At 45.9% G+C, this 23,395-nt stretch overlaps 1 protein-coding gene across 1 annotated transcript; it reads right to left on the reverse strand.

The window, feature by feature from the left end:
• Positions 1-907: 907 nt before the first annotated feature.
• Positions 908-20,322, reverse strand: Mettl2a (methyltransferase 2A, tRNA N3-cytidine). The gene is made up of 9 exons (XM_048445947.3): positions 20,166-20,322; positions 19,906-19,997; positions 17,691-18,040; positions 15,989-16,038; positions 13,706-13,766; positions 12,926-13,065; positions 10,349-10,455; positions 6,351-6,416; positions 908-4,761 (listed from the first exon to the last, which is right to left on the reverse strand). The coding sequence occupies exons 1-9, from the start codon at positions 20,273-20,275 to the stop codon at positions 4,580-4,582; spliced, it is 1,158 nt and encodes a 385-aa protein (XP_048301904.3). The 5' UTR covers positions 20,276-20,322; the 3' UTR covers positions 908-4,579.
• Between the last annotated feature and the right edge of the window lie 3,073 nt (positions 20,323-23,395).

Here is a 23,395-nt window from a genome sequence, read left to right on the forward strand (position 1 = left end):
ATAAACCACCTTAACTCCAGCCCCCAAAGGGATCCAGCCTCTGTGACTTCTACAGGCACATGTGTACATATACCCACACAAAGACAGACACACAGAAGTGTATACACAACTAAAAGAAAAATAAAATAAAATAAAAAGATAAATGAGACCTTGCTTCAAAAAGACAAAACCAAATTAACCAACCAAACAGAAACACACACAAAAGCCTTTTTTTCCCACCAGCATGAAAGGAAGCATGAGATCAGAGAGCACTGTAGGGCGGGGAGAAGACAACACGGGGAGAGTAAAGAGTAAAGCGCTTCCCACAGCCGCAGTGCAGACAAAGTCTGAGACCCCGAGCGGGGACACACACACACACACACACACACACACACGACAGCGTGTAGCAGCCCTAGCTCGGGGCTTGAAGAGCTGCCAGGAGGGCCCCTAGGTCCTGTCAGCCCTAGTCTAGCCAAAATGGCAAGCTACAGGTCTAAAGAGAAACTGTCTACAAAAAATGTGGAAGGTGATAAAGATGCCAACCTCTGGCTTCCACATGTATGTGCACACACGTACATGTATAGCCGCACACGTACAAATATGCACAGCACACACACTCGGCATCTATTTGAATGATTCAGCTAAAAACCTATCGATCGCCAGAGACCATGGGAAGTATGTATGAGTAGACATGTCAAGGAACACACCTACACAATACTTAGTGATAACCTGAGAGCTTGTTTGGAGGTTCCGGCAGGAGACAGAAAACCAGTCTTCTATTTGGGGAAGGTTGTTCTCTTTGATGGTGAAGGAGAAGGGGACACCTGCTTAGCTGGCTAGATTAGCCCAACCCTGGTGGTCAATAGGGTGGCAGATGGCACAGGACCTATCAAAACCATTCCAATTAAGCAACATCACCAATAATGGAGACTTTTTAAATTACATTTATTTCTTTGTTGCGTACATCCGAGGGCACATACACGCCACACCATACATCGGTTCTCTCCTTGCACACGTGGGTCCTAGGGACTAAACTCAGGTTGTCATGCTTGGTGGAAGTGCCTTAACCTGCTAAGCCTTCTTGCCAGCCCCAATAACGGATATTAAAAAGTACTTATTACCCAATACAATGCAACAGAACACACATCGCTTCCTGCCCACAGGGTTAACTGAACCAGCTCTTAAGGAAACAGCAGCAAAGTCGGCCTGCAATCTTACAATGCCAAGGTTACAGAAGCGACAACTGTTCCAGGCTGCAGGTGACCTAGGCACAGTGACTACTTAGCTGCACACAGGAATTTTTGTGTGCCGAGGACATCGGAAAGGCCTGAATGGTCTAGAGGTGACAGGAATGTCACCATGTGCTTCTACCGAGAAACATGTTTGTGGCAAAGGAGGTATGTTTTCAGGTGGATAAATTATTCATTAAAACATACAGGCTGCAACATCTCCCTTGTGACCTGCCTCATACACACTAGCACTGACTGTATCATCAGATCTCTTATATCTGAGAGGGTCTAGGCTGTTCAGCTTTGCACTCACTCAGTAACCCAGGAAGCAACCCTCCTGCCTTAGCGTTCCTGCACTATACTTTCCTGCACGTTTGGAAGGACTTAGTGCTCTCTGAGCTATATTCTCAGCTTAATGGTTTGTGTGTGTGTGTGTGTGTGTGTGTGTGTGTGTAACAGCTATAGCTGTCCTGGAACTTGTTCTGTAGACCAGGCTGGCCTCAAACTCAGAGAACCGCCTACCTCTCCTCCTGAGTGCAAGATTAAAGGCATCAGCCACCACCAGCAGGCTTTAATTTTTTTTTTTTAAAGTATAGCAAAGGATGGCCTTGATTTAATCCTCCTGCCTCAACTTCCCAAATGCTAGAATTAGAGGTGTGTACCATCACATTTAGCCTGTCTGATGTGGGATGTACTTCTGTATGCTGTATGTCTTGTTTTTATTGGTTGATAAATAAAGCTGCTTTGGCCTATGGCAGGGCAGAATACAGCTAGGCAGGAAAGCCAATCAGAGATCAAGGTGGAGTTGGGGGAGATGCCAGAGCATTACCAGTAACCCATGGGGCATGAGGCGCTATATAGATTAGAAATGGGTTAATTTATATGTAGAGCTAGCCAGTACAAAGGCTAATATTATAATATTAAGGCCCCAAATGATTATTTCATGAGCAGCTGTGGGGACCAGCAGGCGGGAGAGAAACCAGTCCAGGGGGCCGGACGGGGCACAGACATCCAGCTACTCCTGCCTTTCAACCTTCCTGTTCCATCTTCTGGAAAGTACCCCCACTTTCCAAACATTTAGATTTCTGAAAAGATGCCTGCCTTGCCATATTTTCTTGGGAATAGACACAGCAGTGAGGCAATTATGGGGACATTTTAGTTTAAAATCTGAAAAGAAAATTCTTGTTAAAATTACAAACACATTCCAGTGATGCACACACAAGCAAAAGGGAAAATGTGAACACGGAAGCCACATGGATGACGACCACCTTCAAGGGAAGGGAGAGAGTACAAGGAAGCTGCTCTCTCAGCTGCTACTGAAACAAGTATTTAAGGGCACAGTGAAAAGGAGACAATTTTGCTAAAAGCGAAGGATCTTTCTTAATTCTTTAGGCAGTCTGTGTGGTAGTTTGAATGCATTTGGCCCACATAATCTCATAGGGAGTGGCACTATTAGGAGGTATGGCCTTGTTGGAGGAAGTGTGTCACTGTGGAGGTGGGTTTTGAGGTTTTCTATTTTCAGGATACTGCCCAGCATCTCAGCTGACTTCCTATTGCCTGCAAGATGCAGGGCTCTCAGCTACTACTCCGGCACCACTTCTGCCTGCATGCTACCCATCATGATGATGGGCTGGACCTCTGAACCTTAAGTGAGCCACCCCAAATAATAGTTGCCGCAGTTATGGTGTCTCTTCACAGCAATGGAAACCCTAAGACAGTCTGGAAGGTGAAGGGCATAAATCCAAAGGATGCAAGCCTTCAAGGGCCTAGAAGTATTACTTACCAAGGTTATAGTATCTTTCTGAGACAGGGTCTTGCCACGTAGCCCAGGCTGGCACTTAGGGAGCGTTTCCTGCACCAGCTCTCTGAGCGCTAGGAGTACTGGTGTGCACCACCACTTTGAATCCTAAGAAAAGCCTCCTAAAACAGTTACTTCTCATGTCGTCTATTCCCTTATGACTCAGCAGAGACCCTTATATATCAACCACAGCTGCTCCAACAGACACTGGCGTTCCCCAAAACTTGTAATGCATTTTATAGTAACACAACTTTTGTGTATGAATCTCCAGTACTGTCCCGTGGTGTGTGTGCTGAGATAGGATTTCACTAGGTAGCCTGGGTTGACCTTGAACTTAAGGCAATTCTCCTGTCTCAGACTCCCAGGTTCTGGGATCAGTGTTACAGGCGGCAGGGTCTGTGCAGTAAACACGTGCTCTACCAGTGAGCCATATTCCCAAGCCTTCTGCGACACAGCTTCACACTCTAGTCCAAGCTGCCTTGATCGTATGGGGACTCCAATACATGCTTTCCACCTTCGGGGATTACCGCTGTGAGCCATCACACTTGCCCGACCTTGGTTTTATTCTTTTTTTCTTTTTTTAAATTTTATTCATTTTTATCCCAGCACTTGGGAGGCAGAGGCAGGCAGATCTCTGTGAGTTTGGGGTCAGTATGGTCTACAGAGTGAGTTTTAGGACAGGCTCCAAAACTACAAACTCTGTCTCAAAAAACAAAACAAAAAAAATTTTTATTTATTTTATGTGCACTGGTGTTGGCCATGAGTGTCGGTTCCCCTGGAACCAGAGCCACACACAGCTGTGAGCTACCAGGGTGCTGGGAATGGAATCCAGGTCCTCTGGAAGAGCAGCCCGTGCTCTTAACCATCAGGTCGTCTCTCCAGTCCCTTGGTTTTTATTCTTATTTTTTTTTTTGGGGAGGGGGTGGTTATTCTTAACTCATAAAATATATGTGCTAGCAAACACTTTTAACCTTAGCACTTAGGATCTAAAGTTCAAGGTCATTTTTGATTGCAGAGTGAGTTTTCCTTTATGTAAAATTCTAGGTATTAACATTCTGAGAGCCTAGGGCTAGAAAGATGGCTCAGAGGCTAACAGCTCTGGCTGTTCCTCCAGAGGACCTGAGTTCAATTTCCAGCACCCACATGGTGGCTCACAGCCATCTGTAATGATCTGGTGCCCTCTTATGGCCTGCAGGCACACGTGCAGACAGAACACTGTATACGAAATAATTTTTAAAAAATAAAATAAAAATAAAATTGAGGGCTGGTGAGAAAGTTCATGGGTGTTTGCAGCCAAGCCTGAGTTTGAATCTCAGGACCAACATAAAGGAGAGAACCGACGGCAGTAGCAGTCCTCTGAACCCCACACATTTATCACAGCATTGCCCCCACTCAACAACAGTAATCAAAAGTGAACTTGAGAAAATACATATTAATGGACTTCACAAATAAAAGCCACAATTGTCAATGTTACTAGAAAGTAGTTCTTCCTAGGTTCAAGGTTCCAAGCTCCTTATATTTCCAGAGTGTCCAACATCATGTCTCCTTACAAAAGCCCTGACACACGATGACGTCATGTGGTGTTGGGCACGGGCACCTCCCTGTTGACACTCGGCAGGAGAGGCTTGCTATATTTGCACTGAATCCAGACTCGGTACATGGTCAGCTGTTTGCCTCGGTTCACCTGCAAGCGGCGATCCACCAGGTTCTGCACCTTTTCCAGACCCGCGGCCGTGAAGAGCGCATGCAGCTCATCTGTTTGGAGAGAGCAGATGTGCATGGTTTCCTTTGGAGAAAGGGGTTTGCTGATGGCTGTCCATGCTAACTGGAGCCCTGAGACAACGCAATCAGTATGCTTTAAAGAGGCCCCGATAGCACTGGCTATTCACTCGCGGACCAACAATTTCGCAATGGCAGGTAGAGGTTTGGGTGCCAAGTCCTGGAGGAGGAGTTTTGAGGTGAAAGCTACAGGATGTGCTCTTAGTGTTCATGTATATGTGGGTGCATGTGCATGTAGCGGTCAGAGGGCACCCTCGGATGCCATTCTCTAGGCCTCTCTAACCTGGAACTTACCAAGCGGTTAGGTGGCTTGTCAGCAAGCCCTAGGGACCCGTCTCTCCTTTTCCAGTGTTGGGATTGCGAGCACATGGCTCCATGACACTGGACCAGTTTTTTAAAAATTAATTTCTAGCCTGATTTTCCCCTCCCTTCCTCTTCTCCCAGTCCCTCCCTATTAGTCCAGTTTTTAAAAAGCTCCTAAGGGCTCTACAAACAATATAAAGTTACATGAGGGACTGGAGAGATGGCTCAGTAGTTAAGAGCACTGGCTGCTCTTCTAGAGAACCCAAATTCAATTTCCAGCACCCACATTATGGCTCAGAACCATCTGCAACTCTAGTTCCAGGGCCTTCAACACCCTCTTCTGGCCTCTGAGGGCACCAGGCATGCATGTGGTACACAGATACTCTTTCAGACAAAACAAACACATGAAATAAAAATAAATCTTAAAAAAAAAAGTAATACAGCCAGGTGGTGGAGGTGCACACCTTTAATCCCAGCACTTGGGAGGCAGAAGCAGACAGATCTTTGTGAGTTCAAAGCCATCCTAGTCTACAAAGCAAGTTCCAGAGGAGCCAGGTACACAGAGAAACCCTGTCTTGAAAAACTAACCCCCACAAAAAAGTGAAAACAAAACCAAAGTTAAAAGACAAACAAAAAAGTTACACACACACACACACACACACACACACACACACACACACACACACACACAAATGGGGGTGAAGGAAGCTTGTAACATCAGTAGTTGGCAAGGTGATACAGGAAGACTGGAAGTTCAAGGCCAGCCTGGGTCACACAGGGAGACCTGATTTCAAACGAAACAATAACCTCCAAAACAAAAACTATGAGCAAAAATCGACAGATGTTTATGCCAAGACAATGTTTGAGGGCCAACTTTCAATGCTATGTAGACATAGATTCAAAGTATATGACTTGACAAAGGGCCCAAGAATATTTCTAACGTGCTGGTGGAGGGTGAAGTCTGTGACCGGGCAGACCACAGAGCAGATCCAGGTCACCTGGAGCCAAAGGCCAATGACCCACTGGCAGGCACAGCTGTACCGAAGCACAGCCTGGCGCAGAGGGCAAGGCAGACCAGGCTGGAGACCTGCAAAACGGGCAGGTGTCCACTTTGGAGAACACAGCAGAAGTGAGGGAAAAGCAGCCGACTGAGAGTCAGCACAGCCGGAGGGGCCTGGGGAAAGCGACAGCTCAGGACGGAGAAGGGGCAGTGCTGGCATACCCACTGCCTCTAGCACTAATAAGGAACAGCTTTGTCATACCTTGTGTGAAGAAGTAAACTCTGGTGCCATCACCTCTCACATAGAAATTTCCAGAGAGACACTGACCTGCATTACATGACAAAACAGATACATTAAAACATTAAAAAAAGGAAGAAAGAAAGAAAGAAAGAAAAGGACTTCTTATCTAAGCCTTGTGCCCGAACGAGAATATATGCAGACAGGAGCTGAGAGAGCCCGGGGTGTCCGATTCCCTGGAATTGTGAGTGATGGGAGGTTGTGAGATGTCTGATGTGGGTGCTGGGAACTGAACCCAGGTCCTACACAAGAGCAGTAAGTGCTCTTAACAGCTGAGAACTCTCTTCAGTCTCTAAAGCACTTTAAATCTCATCGCTTAGCAATATACAACAGGCTAAGTGTGGTGGTTCATGCTTAGAACCGCAGTACTTAGGAGGCTCAGGCAGGACGACTGGCACAGAGTCCCAGGCCACCTCAACTCCCAGTACCTTCCTGCCAACAGCAGGCATTCAGAAGGCAGAGGTGCATTCTGGTGACACATGACACGCCACAGGAACTTGCAATTCCCTACAAAGGCACAGCGCTTCAGCAAAGAGCAGCACATAGGAAAAAACAAAACTTCAAGATCAGATGATAATGTGATTCCTAGCTGAGCTCTAGACTGCGCCCCCCCCCCCCCCCAACCCCTCCAGGCTCGGCCTAGAAATCCTGTTACAAGAAAAGCATCAATCAATGTAACTGACTCTTGACTAAGCTTGCCTGGGCTCTGCTCTTGTGTCCACAAACAGACACTTGCGAGAACTCACTGTTTTCACGTGGACAACCCTTCCCTTCTTCTTGTTCATCCCTTTAGTCTTACAACCTGCAGGTAATTCCCTACATGCTCCTCCTTTTTTTTTAAATTGAAGATTTATTTATTTATTAATTAATTATGTATACAATATTCTGTCTCCATGTATGCCTGCAGGCCAGAAGAGGGCACCAGATCTCATTACACATGACTGTGAGCCACCATGTGGTTGCTGGGAATTGAACTCAGGACTTCTGGAACAGCACCCAGTGCTTTTAACCTTGGAGCCATTTCTCCTCCCTGCCACACACTTTTTCTTTTTTTGGTTTGTCAAGACAGGGTTTCTCTGTAGCTTTGGAACCTGTCCTGGAACTTGCTCTGTAGACCAGGTTGGCCATGAATTTACAGAGACCCGCCTGCCTCTGCCTTCGAGTGCTGGGATTAAAGATGTGCTCCACCACTGTCTGGCTGCAATTTGAATTTTTATCACAAACGGAGGCATCTAGCTCTTTCTAGAACTGGGCTGCAACAGGGTTGAGAAGAATTATCCTTTTACTTTTTCATCCTTGAACGTTTGTTACTGGTCATTTAAATATGCTCTTCTGCGAACTGTTAGTGTTTTGGGTGGGTCATGGATATTTTCCTTATCAAGTTAATAACAGCCCCCTGACAAACACAAGAAATATAGAGACTTCGTCTGTCATAAACACCAAAATGTCTTCTCACTATGCCACCTGCTGCCTGTCTTGTTTTTTGGTGCTGAGGGCACTGCACACACTAGGAAGTACTCTATATGAGCTAAACTCCATGGCTAAACTCTCTAACCTTAAACATTCTTGCAGGCCTGGGAACATGCTCAAGTGTTCTGCCACTGAGCTGGGTACCTAACCTCATGATTTTACTCTCCTGTAATTTCTGGTAAGGCCTAAACCTCATGAAAATACTGTCTTTTGATGTCCAGATGCTAGGATTAAAAACACGCACCACCAAGTCTGATTGTGTCTTTGAACTCACCTTTCTCTTCATTTTATGTTTTAAAAATTTAAAAATATTTATTTTTTTACTTATTGTGAATGGGTGCTTTGCCTGCAGTGCATCTGTGCAATGTGCATGTCGTGCCCCTGGAGACCAGAACTGGACATCACATCTCTGGGAACTGGAGTTACACAAAGCTGTTAGTCACCACGTGGGTGCTGGGAATCAAACCTGGGTCCTCTGGAAGAGCAGCCCATACATAACAACGAAACCAATTCTTCAGCCTGTTTCATGAAAAAATATATATTTTATGTGCATGTGTGTGCACACTTGACTGTATGTATGGGAACCACATACATGCAGGACCTTGTGGAGACATGAAGAGGGCACCTGGCCCCCTGGAAGTGTCATGTGGGTACTGGTACAGGTCCTCCGCAAGAACAAGTGTTCTTTACTGCTAAGTCATCTCCCCAGCCCTTTTGTTTCTTAAGACATAATATCAATACATATACTGAGCTGGAACTCAGTGTGTAGCTGAGGGCCTAGAACTTCTGATCCCCATATTTTGCCTCCCAAAAACTGAGATTACAAGCGCATACAAATCTTCTCACCCGTTCCACATTTAAAATGATTTATATAATCAAGTACTTCAAATATTAACTTTTCTAAAGTGGCTGTTATGGTTTAAAAGACCATAATTTCCAGATTAAACCCATTTCCTCTCTCTCTCTCTCTCTCTCTCTCTCTCTCTCTCTCTCTCTCTCTCTCTCGACACAGTCTTTCTGTGTGTAGCCCTGGCTATCCTGGAACCAGTACTGTAGACCAGGCTAACCTTGAACCCACAGAGATCTGCCTGCTGATTAAGATTAAGAACTTGTACCACCACCCTGATTCTTATTTTCTTAAGCAAAAACCACTACCTTTCTGCCAGGTGGTGGTGATGCAAGCCTTTTTAATCCCAGCACTCAGGAAGCAGAGGTAGGTGGATCTCTGTGAATTCAAGGCCAGTAAGGTATACGTGCACAGAGAAACCGTCTCAAAAAATTAACCAACCAACCAACCAACCAAAAAACATACACTCCCTCAAAGAAAAACAAACAAAACACCCACCTTTCTGTAGTATGTCTAGTTTGAATGGCAAGCCCATTTTTCACTTAAGTGGCAAAATATCTTTGGAAAATAAACTTTTTATTTGAGACAGGGTCCTGTAGCTGAGAACGACCTTGAACTACTGACCCTCCTTCCTCTACCACCCAAGTCCTGGGTTGACAAGTGTATACACACCTGGTTTAATGCCATTTGAGGGATCAAAACCAGGGCTTTATGTATGTAAGTAGGCACTGGGCTGTCTAGTTTTATGTCAATTTGACACACGCTATATACATTTGACAGGAGGGAATGTCAGTAGAGAAAACCCTTAGGATCAGGCTGTAAACTGGCTAAGGTGATACACGCCTTTGATCTCAGGGATTTTCTTAATTAGTGAGTGATGAGGGAGGGGCCAGCCCATTGTGGGTGGGGCCATCTCTGGACTTGTGGTCCTGGGTGCAGGCTGAGCAAGCCAGAAGGAGAAAGAAGCACCTCGCCATGGCCTCTGTCTCAGCTCCAGCCTCCAGGTTCCTGCCCTGACTGCCCTGATGAACAGCAATGCTGAAGTGTAAGCTGTGTTTAGCCACAGCAATAGAGACCCTAACTAAGACAGCACCCAACCAAATGATCTTTATATACATACACTCATACTCTTTTGTACACAGTATGGTACTGTGTAGTCTTGCTGACTTGGAACTTACTTACTAGATAAACCATCAGGCTGGACTTGAACTCAGAAGATCTTCCTGCCAATACCTCCTGAGTGCTCAGCCACCATACCTAGTCATGTGTATACTGATTGGTCTTTGGAGACAGGGTTTCTCTGTGTAACAGCTCTGGCTGTCCTGGATCTTGCTTTGCAGACCAGCCTGGCCTCGAACTCACAGAGATCCACCTGCCTCTGCCTCCTGAGATTAAAGGCATTTGTCATCACTGCCCAGCATTTTTATATATTTTAAAAAAATTTACTTCTGTGTATTTTGCTTATACATATGTCTCTGTATCACATGCATGCCTGGTGTCTGTTGAGGACAGAAGAAAGCATCAGATCCCTTGGAACTGGAATTACCTGAGACATGCCATGGGTTGCTAGAAATTGAAGCTGGGCGTTCTCAAAGAGCAGCCAGTGCTCTCAACCCCCGACCCAGCTCTCCAGATCCCCACGTACCTTTTTTAAACCGAAGCTGAGCCATGTCATAGCGGCCATAGTCTCGAAGAAGCATCACCCCTCCAGGCTTCAGGAGCCGGCTGAGCCTGCTGATAGCTTTCTGCATCCTGCAGGGCGGAGGGAGTGTAAGTCCCCTAGGGAAGGGTTCCCCCTCCTATAGCGCAAACCCCAAACCAACACACTTCCTAACTCTGACAACACAAAAGCCAGTCCCCACGTGTCACATGATGGTGGACACTCCAAGTACTAGACGGGCTTACTTCCTCCTGGCTCTGCGCTTCCCGCCCTGGCCATGTGCTCCTGCCGCTCTCCGGGAGGGAGCCTGACCATATGGCGTAGGGAGTACCCATGACTCATCTGTCTCAAACTCTTTATCAACCACGCCTTCCTGTTACATGAAAAACTCCCCTATAGAGTCTAAAGTTGCTGGCGTGATGATGCACGCTTGCAGTCTCAGCTCTTGGGAGGCTGAGGCAGGAGGGCCGAGTCAGACGACAGCTCAGGCCACTTAGAAAGACCTGCTTTAGAAAATGGCCTAAAAACTACACACACAGAAAGCCTCCCAACTTCCATGGTGCTGTAAGCAGCCGGCAAATGAGCCTGTGGGAGAGCTTCTCATGCCACTGTGCTTCTCCACAGGGGCCACATGCTAAAACCACGGCCTCTTCTGTGAACTGCTAGGTGGCAGATACTCAGAAGGGTGGCACCTGTAGGTCACCAGGAGCATGTGTGGGTGTTCTGGAAAGACCATGGGGTTCTGTCCCTTCCTCCTCCTCTCCTTACCCTACCATGGGATGAGAGATTTTTCATTGGTGATGTTGTGCCACCTTGTAGAGGGCCTGAAAGTCCACCAACCTCCAAAACAGAGGCCACAATAAGCTTCTTCTTTATTGTTTTGTTTTTGTTTTTGAAGACATGTTTTCTCTGAGCAGCTCTGGCTGTCCTGGAACTCACTCTATAGAACAGGCTGGTCTCTAACTCAAGAGATCTGCCTGCCCCCGCCTCACAAGTGCTGGGATTAGGGTGTGCACCATCATAGCTGGGCCTTCTTTTTATAAATATGTGGGAAGCTCACCTAGCATCTCCAGAAGTCTGGCAGAGGATTAAGCATTTACAGCAAATGAAGCACATACACTACACGAAACATTGCAAAGCCTCATCCCGCTCCTGTGAGGCCAGAGAACTTTACTGCTGACCTAGAGGAAAACTGGGCTAGCTCAGTTAGGTAACGTCAGAGCTTCTCTGCTGTCAGTCAACGGTGCAACCATCACAGCCATCATCTTTATAACCGACTCCACCTCCTCCCGTGGACATTTCATAGGGTCACTGGCTGCCTGAGGCACAGGTTTTTTTGTTTTGGACTTGGGCTCTTGCTATGTTGCCCGGGTAGCCTCTGAACTCCAGGGCTAACTTCTGCCTCAGCCTCCTGTATCATCACCCAGACCACAGGCGCAGGCTACTATGCTACGTTCTTTTGTTTTCTTGGTTTAGGATCTGAACCCAGGCTCCGTGCATGAGAAGAAGACTCTACCACTGAGCACACATCCTCAGGACCCATGCTAAACATGTGCTTTGTACTGAATAGTACCACCAATTACCTGCATATGAATTTACAAAGATGTATTAGATTCATTTACTGTTCCCCCCCACAGCATGTGTGTGCATAAGCACATATTACATGTAGAAATCAGAGAAAAATGTGGGATAGTCAGTTCTCTCCTTCCATTGAGCCCTGGGGACTGAACTCGTGTTGGTGGCAAGTTTCTTTACCTGCTGAGCCATCTTACTGACCATACATGAAATTTTAAAATAGTATCTTCAAAAAAACCGAACAAACAAAATCATTCTTTTATGTATATATTTACACGCATGTACACCTTATATATACAGTACCCACGGAAGTCAAAAGTAGATGCTGTATCCTTGGACCTGGAGCTCTGGATGGCTGTGAAGCAGCATGTGGGCGTAGGAAATAAACGAGCTGTCTGTAGAGCAGCCAGTGCTCTTAACCACTGAGCCACCTTGCCAGACCTTTAAAGGGTATCTTTCCAGTTTACTTTATGGAAAGCTGTATTTCAGCTCTCCTAAAAATGTAAGCACCAAAGCTGGGTAGTGGTGGCACATGATTTTAATCCCAGTACTTGGGAGGCAGAGGCAGGTGGATCTCTGGGAGTTTGAGTCCAGCCTGATCTACAGAGCGAGTTCCAGGACAGCCAGGACTACAAAGAGAAACCATCTCAAAAAAGCAAAAGACAAAAATCAAAAACAAAAAGAGCAAGCACCAGAGAACACAGGAGTCTAGATGTGTAAATTTAACAACTCTGTGTTATTTCAACAGTGAAGCAGCAAGTGCTAAGTGGATGAAGTGGGAATCTGTCCACACACTGCTCACAGACTTAGCTCCCAATGGTGAGCAGCAGGCAGTGGGTCAAAGGCTGAAACAGGAGTGGACACACTACAGCACTACAGTTACATGGCTCTCATGTCTGTCACACACAAGATACCGTTTTTAGTTAGGGTATAATCGGAGTTTAAGGTCTTCATTAAAGTCTTTTAGGCTAAGGACCTAACACTTACTTGTCTGGATCGATTGCCGAGAGGACAAATATGAGGACGATGACATCGAGACTGTCCTCGGGCACTGGGTAACTTTGGTCTTCATCGCACAGATCATGAACAAAGGCAAAACATCGAGAAGGATCGTATTCTGAATTTGTCTGCAGAGGTGGAGAGACAAATGGGTCAGAAATGCGAACACAGCACAGAGAGAAGCTGACCTTGCTTTAGATGCCACTACTGTTACTCCCAGCACAAGAATTCACTCCTAGTCACCACGACGAGGTTTTTCGGGGAACCCAGAGTGTGAGAGTCAGAATGAGTCAGGGTGCATGTCTGCAATTCTAGCACTTGGGAGGTGGAGGCAGAAGGATCAAGGTTTACACAGCAAGTTCAAGGTCATCACATGAGACCCTGTCTCAAAAAATAAAGGACAAAAATGTTTGGTGACAGGGCTGGAGAGATGGTCCAGCTAAGAGCACAGCTTACTGCTACTGCAGAGGACCTGACTTTGATTCCCAGCACTCATAACTGCCTGGATCTCCAGCTCCAGAGACTCCAATGCCTCTGATCCCGCTGACACTCCTAAGTACACATACTCTGTCTCTAAATATATAATTTAAAAAGTCTGCAGAGATCTAGATGCCCAAGTTCCAGCTAAGTGCAGATTAGGCATTCTTCCCTGGCTCTATGTTCTAGGTGCTTCACGAACTTTCTACACTTTCAGGCCACAGTCACAGAGTTTTAAGAGACCCCTTTCCCCTTAGTCAGTGGAGCTCACTGCAGAAGTCACTTACTTACCTTGACCAGTTCAATAGCAGTGGCAGAAAAATCACAACAGTAAACAAAGAGGTCTGGGTTGCTGAAATGGGCAGAAAAAAACCAACACAACAATTAGGACACAAACTACATTATGTCTCTTCTTTATGTAGAGTAGCAAAGTTAAATGACAAAGAATATCACTCATCCAAATCAACTGTACCTATCAGTCACAAAATCCCGCATTTTGGCCAAAATTTTGTGACCCTTGTCCTTTTTTAGGTCACATGGATATGGCTAATACCAAGTTTATCAAACCATCAGTAAGAAAGTAATAAATCTTGCCACCTCTAAGCAAATATCACATCAACAAGTGAGTTCCAGTAACCTAACTTAAATGGCACAGCCACAGTGGTTATAGGTGCTTGCTGCACCATCAGGAAAATCAGGGCTCAGAACCAGCACCCACATAATTCTGGACAAGTTAAGACACACTCTTGTTTGAATTACTGAGAATGTGAATGAGACATCAAGAACAAGAAAATCTCTTTTACTCAATCTCTATACTCAAATCTCCAGGACTTGCATATTCTTTGTTAGCTTCTGGCAATAATCTTGGGCCTTTTGTTTCTGAGGCAGGGTCTCAGGTACCCCGATTGACCTTGAACTTGTTAGGCAGCCAAGGATGACCTTGAACTTAATGATCCTCCCACTTCAGCCTCTTGAGTACTGGGGTTACAGGTGTGTGCCACCATGTTCAGCTTTAGGAACTGAACCCAGAGCTTCCTAAATGCTAGGCAAGCACTCCATCGACTGAGTGACATCCATCGGCCAATAAAACGGCATAAGAAATCACATCTAATTATGTGTGTGTGTTTATGCACGGAGGTCAGGCGATAACTTGAGGGGTCAGTTCTCTCCTTCCACTATGCTCTGGGAATTGAACCCATGTTGTTAGGCTTGGCAGCAAGTACTCCCGGGCCATCCTCCTTGTCTGGAACTTACTAAGTAGATCAGGCTGGCTCAGAGATCTGCTTGTCTCTGCAGCAATTAAATATTGTGAACTAAACTGGGAAAACTGTCTAGATGAAACTTTTGAGGAACAGTGGGTTCTTTAGAGCATCTGCATTATGTGATATTTTGATTGAACTGACATTCCCGAGACTTGCCAAGAAGCTAAACTTTGAATCAGGGAGCAGAGCCAGCATTTAACTGACCCAGAATTGGTCACAGAGAAGCCAACAATTTGGATAGAGAAGACACACAGGAAGGAAAGGGCAGGACTAGAGTCTGAACTTCTCTTTTGGGTTCTGAGATGAGCGAAGAATCCTGTCTTTTGCCGTATCTCTGGCCAAAAATCAAGGTCAGCTAGTTGCTACTCAATCTCTCTGAGCTAGTAGGTTTTCATCCCAGCCTTTGACTCCCAAATCTCATTAATAAGAAGAATGACAGAGACTTAATTTAAACCTCTATAGGACAAGAGGCCCCGCCAGGCTGCAGATTAAGTGGCAAGCAGGGCGTCTTGAAATGTGGTAAGAAACCACACACACACACACACACACACACACTTACACACTTTCTAGGCAAGGCTCCCAAAACGCTAGGGATTTCCTGAATGGCAGAAGTGTCTAGGGCCTAGGTAGCCTCAGGAGGGCCAGCACTTACAGATGCCATGATTAGAGAGTTCCAAAGATTTAGTCCTCACCCTGTATGTCTAGTCTCCTCATCTGGCTGTTCCCTGTACCCTTACAATACCCCATGATAATGAACAGTAAAGCCAGCCAAACCTAGGAGGGCAATGTGGACTGGAAGTGTGAGCCTGTGTTAGCAGCTAGAATCTGAAGTGGGGAATAGTCTTGTAAGACTGAGCCTTTGACCCATGGGACTTGATGTTAACCCCAGGGCGACAGTATTGGAACTGAACCAAAGGACGCCTCAATTTCAGGTGCAGGTCTTGCTAGTTTGGGAAAACCCCACACTCCTGGTGTCACAGTGCTGTGTGTGCAAGTGTGTAGAATGCTGTGTGTGCAAGTGTGCAGAATGCTGTGTGTGCAAGTGTGCAGAAGCAGATAACTTCATGTAGGCCAGCTGTCCCACCCTGACCTCGGGCAAGAAGTGACAACCTAACAACTGCTCCTCACAGCTCACAGAACTCACAGAACATCTTTTACACGGCAACTGGTGTTACGTCTAATTTCACTAACGCTAAACTAAAGCCACCCTAAGAGGGTGACATAGCCATCCACACCCCAAATAACTCATGCTTCGAGGAGCAAACTCTCACTTTTCCTCTTTGCCGTCCTGTAAACCTGACAGCATACTTACTTGTTAGTCTGTAGAATTGGAAAGACTGTGTTTCCTACACCACAACCAACCTGCAGACAGAAATGAGCCATTAGTCCCAGAAGTTATTGATTAACCCCCTTTCCACCTTCTTTTTTAAACAGAACCCAGACTGACCTATAACTTACGGTTTTCCTGCCTCGGCCTCCCAAGTACTGGGACTGCCGGCACTGTCACACCAGCTTTTCAGAACTGTACTAGGAAAAGTCTAGTGACCAGAACTAAACAGGACCCATGGCTAAAGAGGATAGCAAAAGACAAGAGCCCGGGCTCTCACTGGCTGAACAAAGCAGGTCTGTGGGCAGAAGCTAGTTTTACTTTCTGAGTACCAGCAGACGGCCATGTAGATATACTATCTTCCTATGAACTTCCTATATCATTATTAGAAAGATACACTGAAAGGCCCCAGTGACCTCCGTGACCAGCAGAGACAATCTGGGGGGCAAAAAAGCTGCTCAGTTCAACACAACTAAATAGCTGGCGCTGCTTCAAACTTTGGGAGTCTGACCCTGGGTGGTTTATTCTAGGCATATTTAATCACAGCTAATTTGGTGGAAACTTTTCTGGCAACAACCCCACATGCACAATAATGCATGCATAAATCTCTCTGAGGAACAAAGTAAGCTAAATAAAGATCCAACATGAGTGCCCTGCAACTCTTTGTAAAATATATACAACTTCTGTAAAGATAAATTCTACAGACTGAGAAAAACAAGCCCACAATCAGGGTCAGGGGGAGATCTGGTGTGGTCGCCAATCCATTAACCACTTTTGCTCCCAGCCTTCTGGGCAGGTAACAGGCACTGTGTCCCTTCCCTTGAAGGAACAACCCTGAATGCCAACATTCCCAGTTCCTCTAATGCTCATCTGTGAGCACAAGGCCCTCCTTGTCACTATAATAGGCTGGGTTGAAATATTTGCATAGTAACACCGGGCTAAATATAGCGCTTTCCACAGAAATAAAAATTGTGGGGGGGCTGGAGAGATGGCTCAGTGGTTAAGAGCATTGCCCGCTCTTCCAAAGGTCCTGAGTTCAATTCCCGGCAACCACATGGTGGCTCACAACCATCTGTAACGAGGTCTGGTGCCCTCTTCTGGCCTGCAGACATACACACAGACAGAATATTGTATACATAATAAATAAATAAATATTTTAAAAAAAAAGAAATAAAAATTGTGAACATTTACTGAGGGCTATGCGGCAGACATACTTAGTCATTTTACAGATACCACCTCAAAGTTCCTTACACACAAGAGGCTCCCAGTCCTTTAGATGGGACGTGAGTTGATGGACTACCTCACAGGCGGTAATAAGGATTAGCTAAGGGGTAAAGAGCTTGTCTAATCTGCTTCAGGACTTGGGTCCAATTGCCAGCACTGCACCCCCTCAAGCCCCACGGCATTAAACTTAATTCCAAGTTTTACCAGCTGTAGAATCAGCTTCCAGTGAAGTTGGTAGACCCTATTTGTGAATTTCCCTTATAGTAGCCGCCTAGGCAATTTCCCAGTTAAAAAAAAAAAAGTAGAAAGAAAGAAAGAGAAGGAACATGGAGATGTTCCAGGTTGTTTTGAGGATCAAATCTAGTGTCACCAGACAGGACACTCTGTCTTAGCCTTTCTAGCCTTACCTTGCATTTAAACGAGCCATCTTTACTAATTCCATTATTAGAAAAATAAGAGTTACCTCAAGGATTCGGTAGGTGGCTGAGGATCCAGGAAATTCATCAGCACAGATTTCTAGGTGACTGAGCTCCTGGGTCACAGTCTCTTTCACAGGAGGCCCCTGACTGTCACATCCACGGCTGGCCCAAGAACACCCATGCCGCTCTGTGGTTAGGCCAGGTCCGTCCTCACTGCTTCTGTCTTTAGAGACCTCACTCTTCTCGCCGTCCAGGGGTAAGTCTGTCAGGGGATTGTGACTGGGTGCCAGTTCAGGGAATTCAGTAAAAAGCCAGTGTCGATCCTTGAAAAATCCATTTTCATGAATTTTGTAGAAGTCATTCCAGTATTTATGGGCATTGACTTCATAATCAACTGTAAATATTATTTAAGAAAGAATTTTAAGAATCAGTCTCAAATATTTTATTTACATCTAATGTCAATTGTCTTGCTTCACCAAATGTCACTTTTTCCTAAAAAATATCCTTTAAGATAACTGAATGCCTTCTCAGGTATTGTTTTGCTACTTATCTATCATACATTAATGTCACCTGCTTTTCATCCCCAGGGCCCCCAGCTTCTGCCAGAACCACCACACAGGGAGTTTAGCTACCAGTCACTTTCCTTCTACATCTTTCGATGGCCCTCAACTACAGGGCCATGAAATTAAGCAAATCCCTTAGCACCACACACACTACACAAAAATCTAATTACTCTTAGTTGCAAGGTTCTCTTTGCCAGGGACTGACAGATCCTTTGGTATCTGTGGTAATTATTTTCCCCAGTAAATCTTTAATTTACAAGCTAAATGTCTCAGGTGGTTTGGACTTTGTATAAATTCAATGACTGTCACCCATGCAGCTCTTCAGAAGGTATGTTCTTGCTTTAGGATTTGGAGGCCAGGCACAAATTAAGATTATTAGTGAACACCAAAGATGGAAATACGGCTAACAGGAGACTAGGCAGTGCGAAACTCCCTTCCTGAAGTCAGAGTTTTAATGAGCTGGAGGAGAGACCAGCAAGTGTGGGCTGTTTTTCTGCTTTTTGCCAACACAAAAAACCTGACTTGAGTTAATGAAAGAATAAAAATCTAAGAAATGTGACTCCGCCTCTCACTGCTTACCTCAAGGCAAAGCATTTAATGCCCTGTGGTCCAAGATTAATATTTTTTTTGAAGACAAGATCACCCTATGTTGCCCAGGATGGCCTCCAATTCAGTGATCCTTCTGCCTCAGCCTCCCACGCAGCTGAGCCTATAGGGATGCATCACTGCACTTGGCTAACCGGTTCTTTAACTGTAAAAAGAGGATATTAGGCTACATGATTTTCAAAATCCCTCTCAATGCTATGTTGCTTTATCTAGACTTTGTCGAACAATGTAGGGTGCCTGTTTTGCGACCAGAATACATACAAACATATTTAGTTTTGAGGCAAGGACTCACTCACGTAGCCCAGATCAGATTGGAAGAAGCAAGGATGATCTTGACCTAACTGGTCCTCCTGCCTCGACCTTGCCTAGAGACACCACCTCTACATCCTAGGAGGTACGAGCCTGGACTGTACCAGGACCTCACTACTATACAGAAACTCCTTCGGTGCCTTTTACCTTACATTTCTAGTTTGACTTTCAAATGCCTCTTAGAAATAGGGCCAACCAGCTTTAGTTTTAGAGGTATTTTATAATGCAATTATTCTTATCTTTAGAAAGGGCCTCTTTTTCTTTGACCACTCATTTCTACCTTGCCACCCCTATCTTTCTTTGGTAGAAGTCCTAAATCTCCAAACGGGTCACCTCAGAAACATATACACCATCCAATAATCCTCTCCTCCCACAGTATTTGCGATCTGACCACACCAGTCTAGCTCTGACAGAAGCTCTCCAGCAGAACGTGAATTGAGGACGCTACACTAAACGGAACGAACGACTGCATGGCTGTCATTGGCCAGCCACAGCAACATGACATTAGCCAACATGATCTAAAGCGGTGGCCACTAAAAAATAAAACAAGAACGGCTCACCTCCGAAAACAAACCACAAAGACGTAGAAAACTCAACCCCAAGGGTTCGTCAAGGTTTTGTTAGAAGGCAGCCCCTTTGTCTCCCAGCTCGTCCCCTCCCGGTCTCGTTCTATGCCAATATCAAAGGCTCCTGGTGGCTGCAATTCTTTTGTCCTCTCCAGGAGACGCGCCCTGCACTGCCGGCTGTGTATACAAACGAGGGAAGAACCGAGCGAGCGCACCTTGCTTCTCCGGGCACACCCGCTGGGAACTGTTCTCCTGCACTTTCCTCTCCGCCGCCGCCGCCTGCTCCTCTGACCACTCCACATTGTCCCTGTGAAAGCCAAACGGGCAGCTTAGGGTCCTCGTGTGGGCAGGGTGAGTGGCTGTCCCTGGGAGGCGGGCACCTCGGCTGCCGCTGCGGGTGAGGGGCCGGCGGGCTGGGCTTTCTCGAAGCCCTCCGGGGTGGCGAGGGCCAAGCCTCCGAGGGCAGGGCAGTTACCATGCATTGTAGTGGAAGACGCGCGCCGGATCGCTCAGGAACCGGTTCCCGAACTGCCGTCTTTTCCCGTCCTGGGTCTCCGGCACGCCTTCAGGGGTGGGGGCAGCCATGACACCGGAGACGGAAGCGTCTGTTTTCCAAAACTCCAGTACTTCCTGTGGGCCACGCCCCCTTCCGGAAGCAGCGGAGTCTGCGCGGGAAAAGCGGGGGCGGGGCGGGGTGTTTGATTTGAACCTCTCTGCGGAGCTGTTGGAGGCGGCGAGCCAAGTTGTGGCGTTCTCAGGAGTCATCACTCCATGGAGACGGTGATGGGCGTGCAGGACCGGGAGCAAGTGAGAAACTGTCCCCCTGAGCCCGGTTCAGGCTGGGCTGTAACACAGCAGGTCCCCCGTTTCCCTCCAGGGGTGCTTTGACTGAAGAGTCTGTGACCAGACCACCGGTGCTGACAGCCAGTAAGGCCACCGTCGACCGGGAGGCAGCGCGTGCGTGCACAGTGGGTTCCGAGAGCACGAAGCTTCCGTGTAAAATGAAACGGTCACGTTTAAAAGGGATATATTGACGTGGCCACACCCTTTAGAAACGCCAGGTTTAATTGATACAATAAAGATCGATGTAGAAGAAACGGTGGGCCTCTTGCCTCCGCCCCCCTGGCTAGCTTTACCTGAAATAATTACACAGAAACTGTATTCTTTTAAACACTGCCTGGTCCGTTATCTCCAGCCTCTTATTGGCTAACTCTCACATCTTGACTAACCCATATCTAATAATCTGTATGCCACCAAGAGGGAGGTCGTGGCTCCATCTTGGGCAGGAGAAGCATGGCGTCTGACTGCCTCTGCTTTTTTTCTCCCAGAATTCAGTTCTGTCTACTCTGCCTATCTAAGCTGCTGTCCTATCAAAAGCCAAGGCAGTTTCTTTATTAACCAATGAAAGTAACACATAGACAGATGATCCTCCTACATCAGATCGTAATTCATGCGTACACATAGTTTGTAATATGTATATAATAGCCTATTTTAATGTATAATGTACATTTACATATTATACGCATCAATAGTTTTAATATAATGGTAGATCATGACATATAGTCAATAATTGTGCATTTTCAGCTTTATATTTTCTATTTAAATTTTTTCTCCCTTCACATATGTGTGTGGGTGTTTTGCCTGCATTTATGTCTGCACACCACATGCACACAATGCCAGTGTGCTATGGGCATGCCGTGCCTGTGGAGGCCAGAAGACACTGGATCCCCTGGAACTGAGAAATAGATGCTTGTGAGCCACCATGTGGGTTCTGGAAATCAAAACCTAAGTCCTCTGGAAGAACAGCAAGCGGCCTTGAAAGACCAGGATAAATCCAGACCCCCTCCCCTAGCAGGAAGAGTAGAACCAAAAATCTAGGTTGGCCGGTTCAGTGACTTTGTTCCTGGAACTGGCTGACCACAAAGTTAGATTATAATTTTGAAGGACAATCTTGAGAAACGGGAGTTACCCCCTTGTGATTATTGCTGGTATTTTTGGAATCTTCCAATGACACCCTCCCTACCCCCTTTGGGTTGTGGTTTCTTCCCTTAAATACCCCTTCTCCCAGCTACTCGGGGTCGAACTCCTCTACCCCTGCGTGGGATATGAGTCTCAGCCCCAGCACACTGGTTCCTGTCAATAAACCTCATGTGATTACAGCAAGGACAGTCTCTCTCTTATGAGTACTTGGGGGGCGGTCGTGTTATCCTCAGACTTGAGTGAGAATTTCCCAACTCCAGGGGTCTTTCAGCCTTAACTGCTGAGCCATCTCTCCAGCCTCTATAATTTTTATTCCTAAATTATTACAATTTGATTTGTAATAATTTGATTTTTTTTCCCCTGAAACTCTATGGATCAGGCTGACTTTGAGGTCAAGTCTTCCTACCTCTGCCTCCCCAGTGCTGGGATTAAAGGCGTATGCTACTGTACCAAGCTACAACTTATTTTTTTTTATTTGTTTGCTTATATTAAGTCAGAATTTCTACCCCAGGATAATCTAGAATTTATTTTGTAGCCTAGGCTGGTCTTTAAATCATGATAATCTTACTTTAGTTTCTCAAGAGCTACGTTACAGGAGTAAGCCACTATATGCAAGGAAATTGGTTCTTATAATTTATCTTAAAGTTTAATATATGTTGTAGGTTGGACATATTCCCCCATATCCTTCCACCCTCTCTTTTCTTGGTCCTCGTCTCTCCCATCAGTCTCTTTTGTTTTCCTAGGTAGCCTTACTTCCACTTCATGTCGTACGTGTGGACAGGAGCAAATTGACTCTTAAAAGGATCTACTAGAAAGTATGCTGTCAACAAAGTTGGTCGAGAAGACTTCAAGGGATGACTACTTGGAGTGAAGGAAGGAGATTTTAGTCAGTGAAGTGTAGACATAGCCCACTGATATTCCACAGCAGTTTCTATGGAATGGTAGGTAGAATAAAGGCTGCATATTCCCATACAAACATGGGAACAAGCTCCAAGCCCTCCCTACTCATGAAGAGAAAGACATGAGAATAAAAAAGACAGCCAAGAACATGTATTTCATATTATATTAATTTGGTGTGTGTTAGTGAGAAAGAGATAGAGAGGAGAGAGAAATAGGGGGGGAGAGAGAGAGGAGATTGAGATCAGAGAACAGCTAGCTGGGGGTTGTTCCTCCTACCACCATGTGAGTCCTGGGGATTAAACTCGTCAGGCTTGGTGGAAGTACCTTTACCCACTGAGCCATCTCACCAACTCTTCTGAGTAGAGAACAAAGAATACTCTTACTCAGTGGATGCATCCAATGCTTGTAAAGGTGGAGGGCTATTCAGGAGACTACCCTGAGCCTACCTGAGATTGCCCTGAGTTACCCTGTACAGGGCAGTCAATCATTCCATGCTTCCTCTGCCCCCAGCTTCAGGCAGTGTAAATTCTAGGCCAATGGGGCATGACCTGTGGAATAAGAACATCCAGGAAAGGGTCCTGGTTCTCATGGAGAACCAACAGCCTTTAAGCTGCTGAAGATTTAACAACTATTTGTTTTTCCTGTTTTTTCTCTTTTTCATTTCTTTCTAGTTTTGTTTTTTGAGACAGGGTGGTACTATGTGAAAAGTTTCTGCACCCCAATAAACCTCTCTGCTGACGCAATAATCTGAATCAGACCAAGTCAAACCAAATTAGAAAAAGCCCAGATTTAATGGATACCAGCACTCCTGGGTGGCATTCCAGC

The sequence above is a fragment of the Myodes glareolus genome, chromosome 9 (assembly GCF_982192425.1).
Source record: "Myodes glareolus chromosome 9, mMyoGla1.1, whole genome shotgun sequence".
NCBI lineage: Eukaryota > Metazoa > Chordata > Mammalia > Rodentia > Cricetidae > Myodes > Myodes glareolus.

Bases quoted from the DNA above. Each gene is read 5' to 3' on its own strand.
- Mettl2a (XM_048445947.3), bottom strand. From the start codon at position 20,275: ATGGCTGCCCCCACCCCTGAAGGCGTGCCGGAGACCCAGGACGGGAAA. The intron at 13,767-15,988 runs GTAAGTATGCTG...TGCCCATTTCAG, and splicing joins CCAATTCTACAGACTAACAA to CAACCCAGACCTCTTTGTTT. The intron at 13,066-13,705 runs GTAAGTAAGTGA...CCACCTCTGCAG, and splicing joins CTGCTATTGAACTGGTCAAG to ACAAATTCAGAATACGATCC.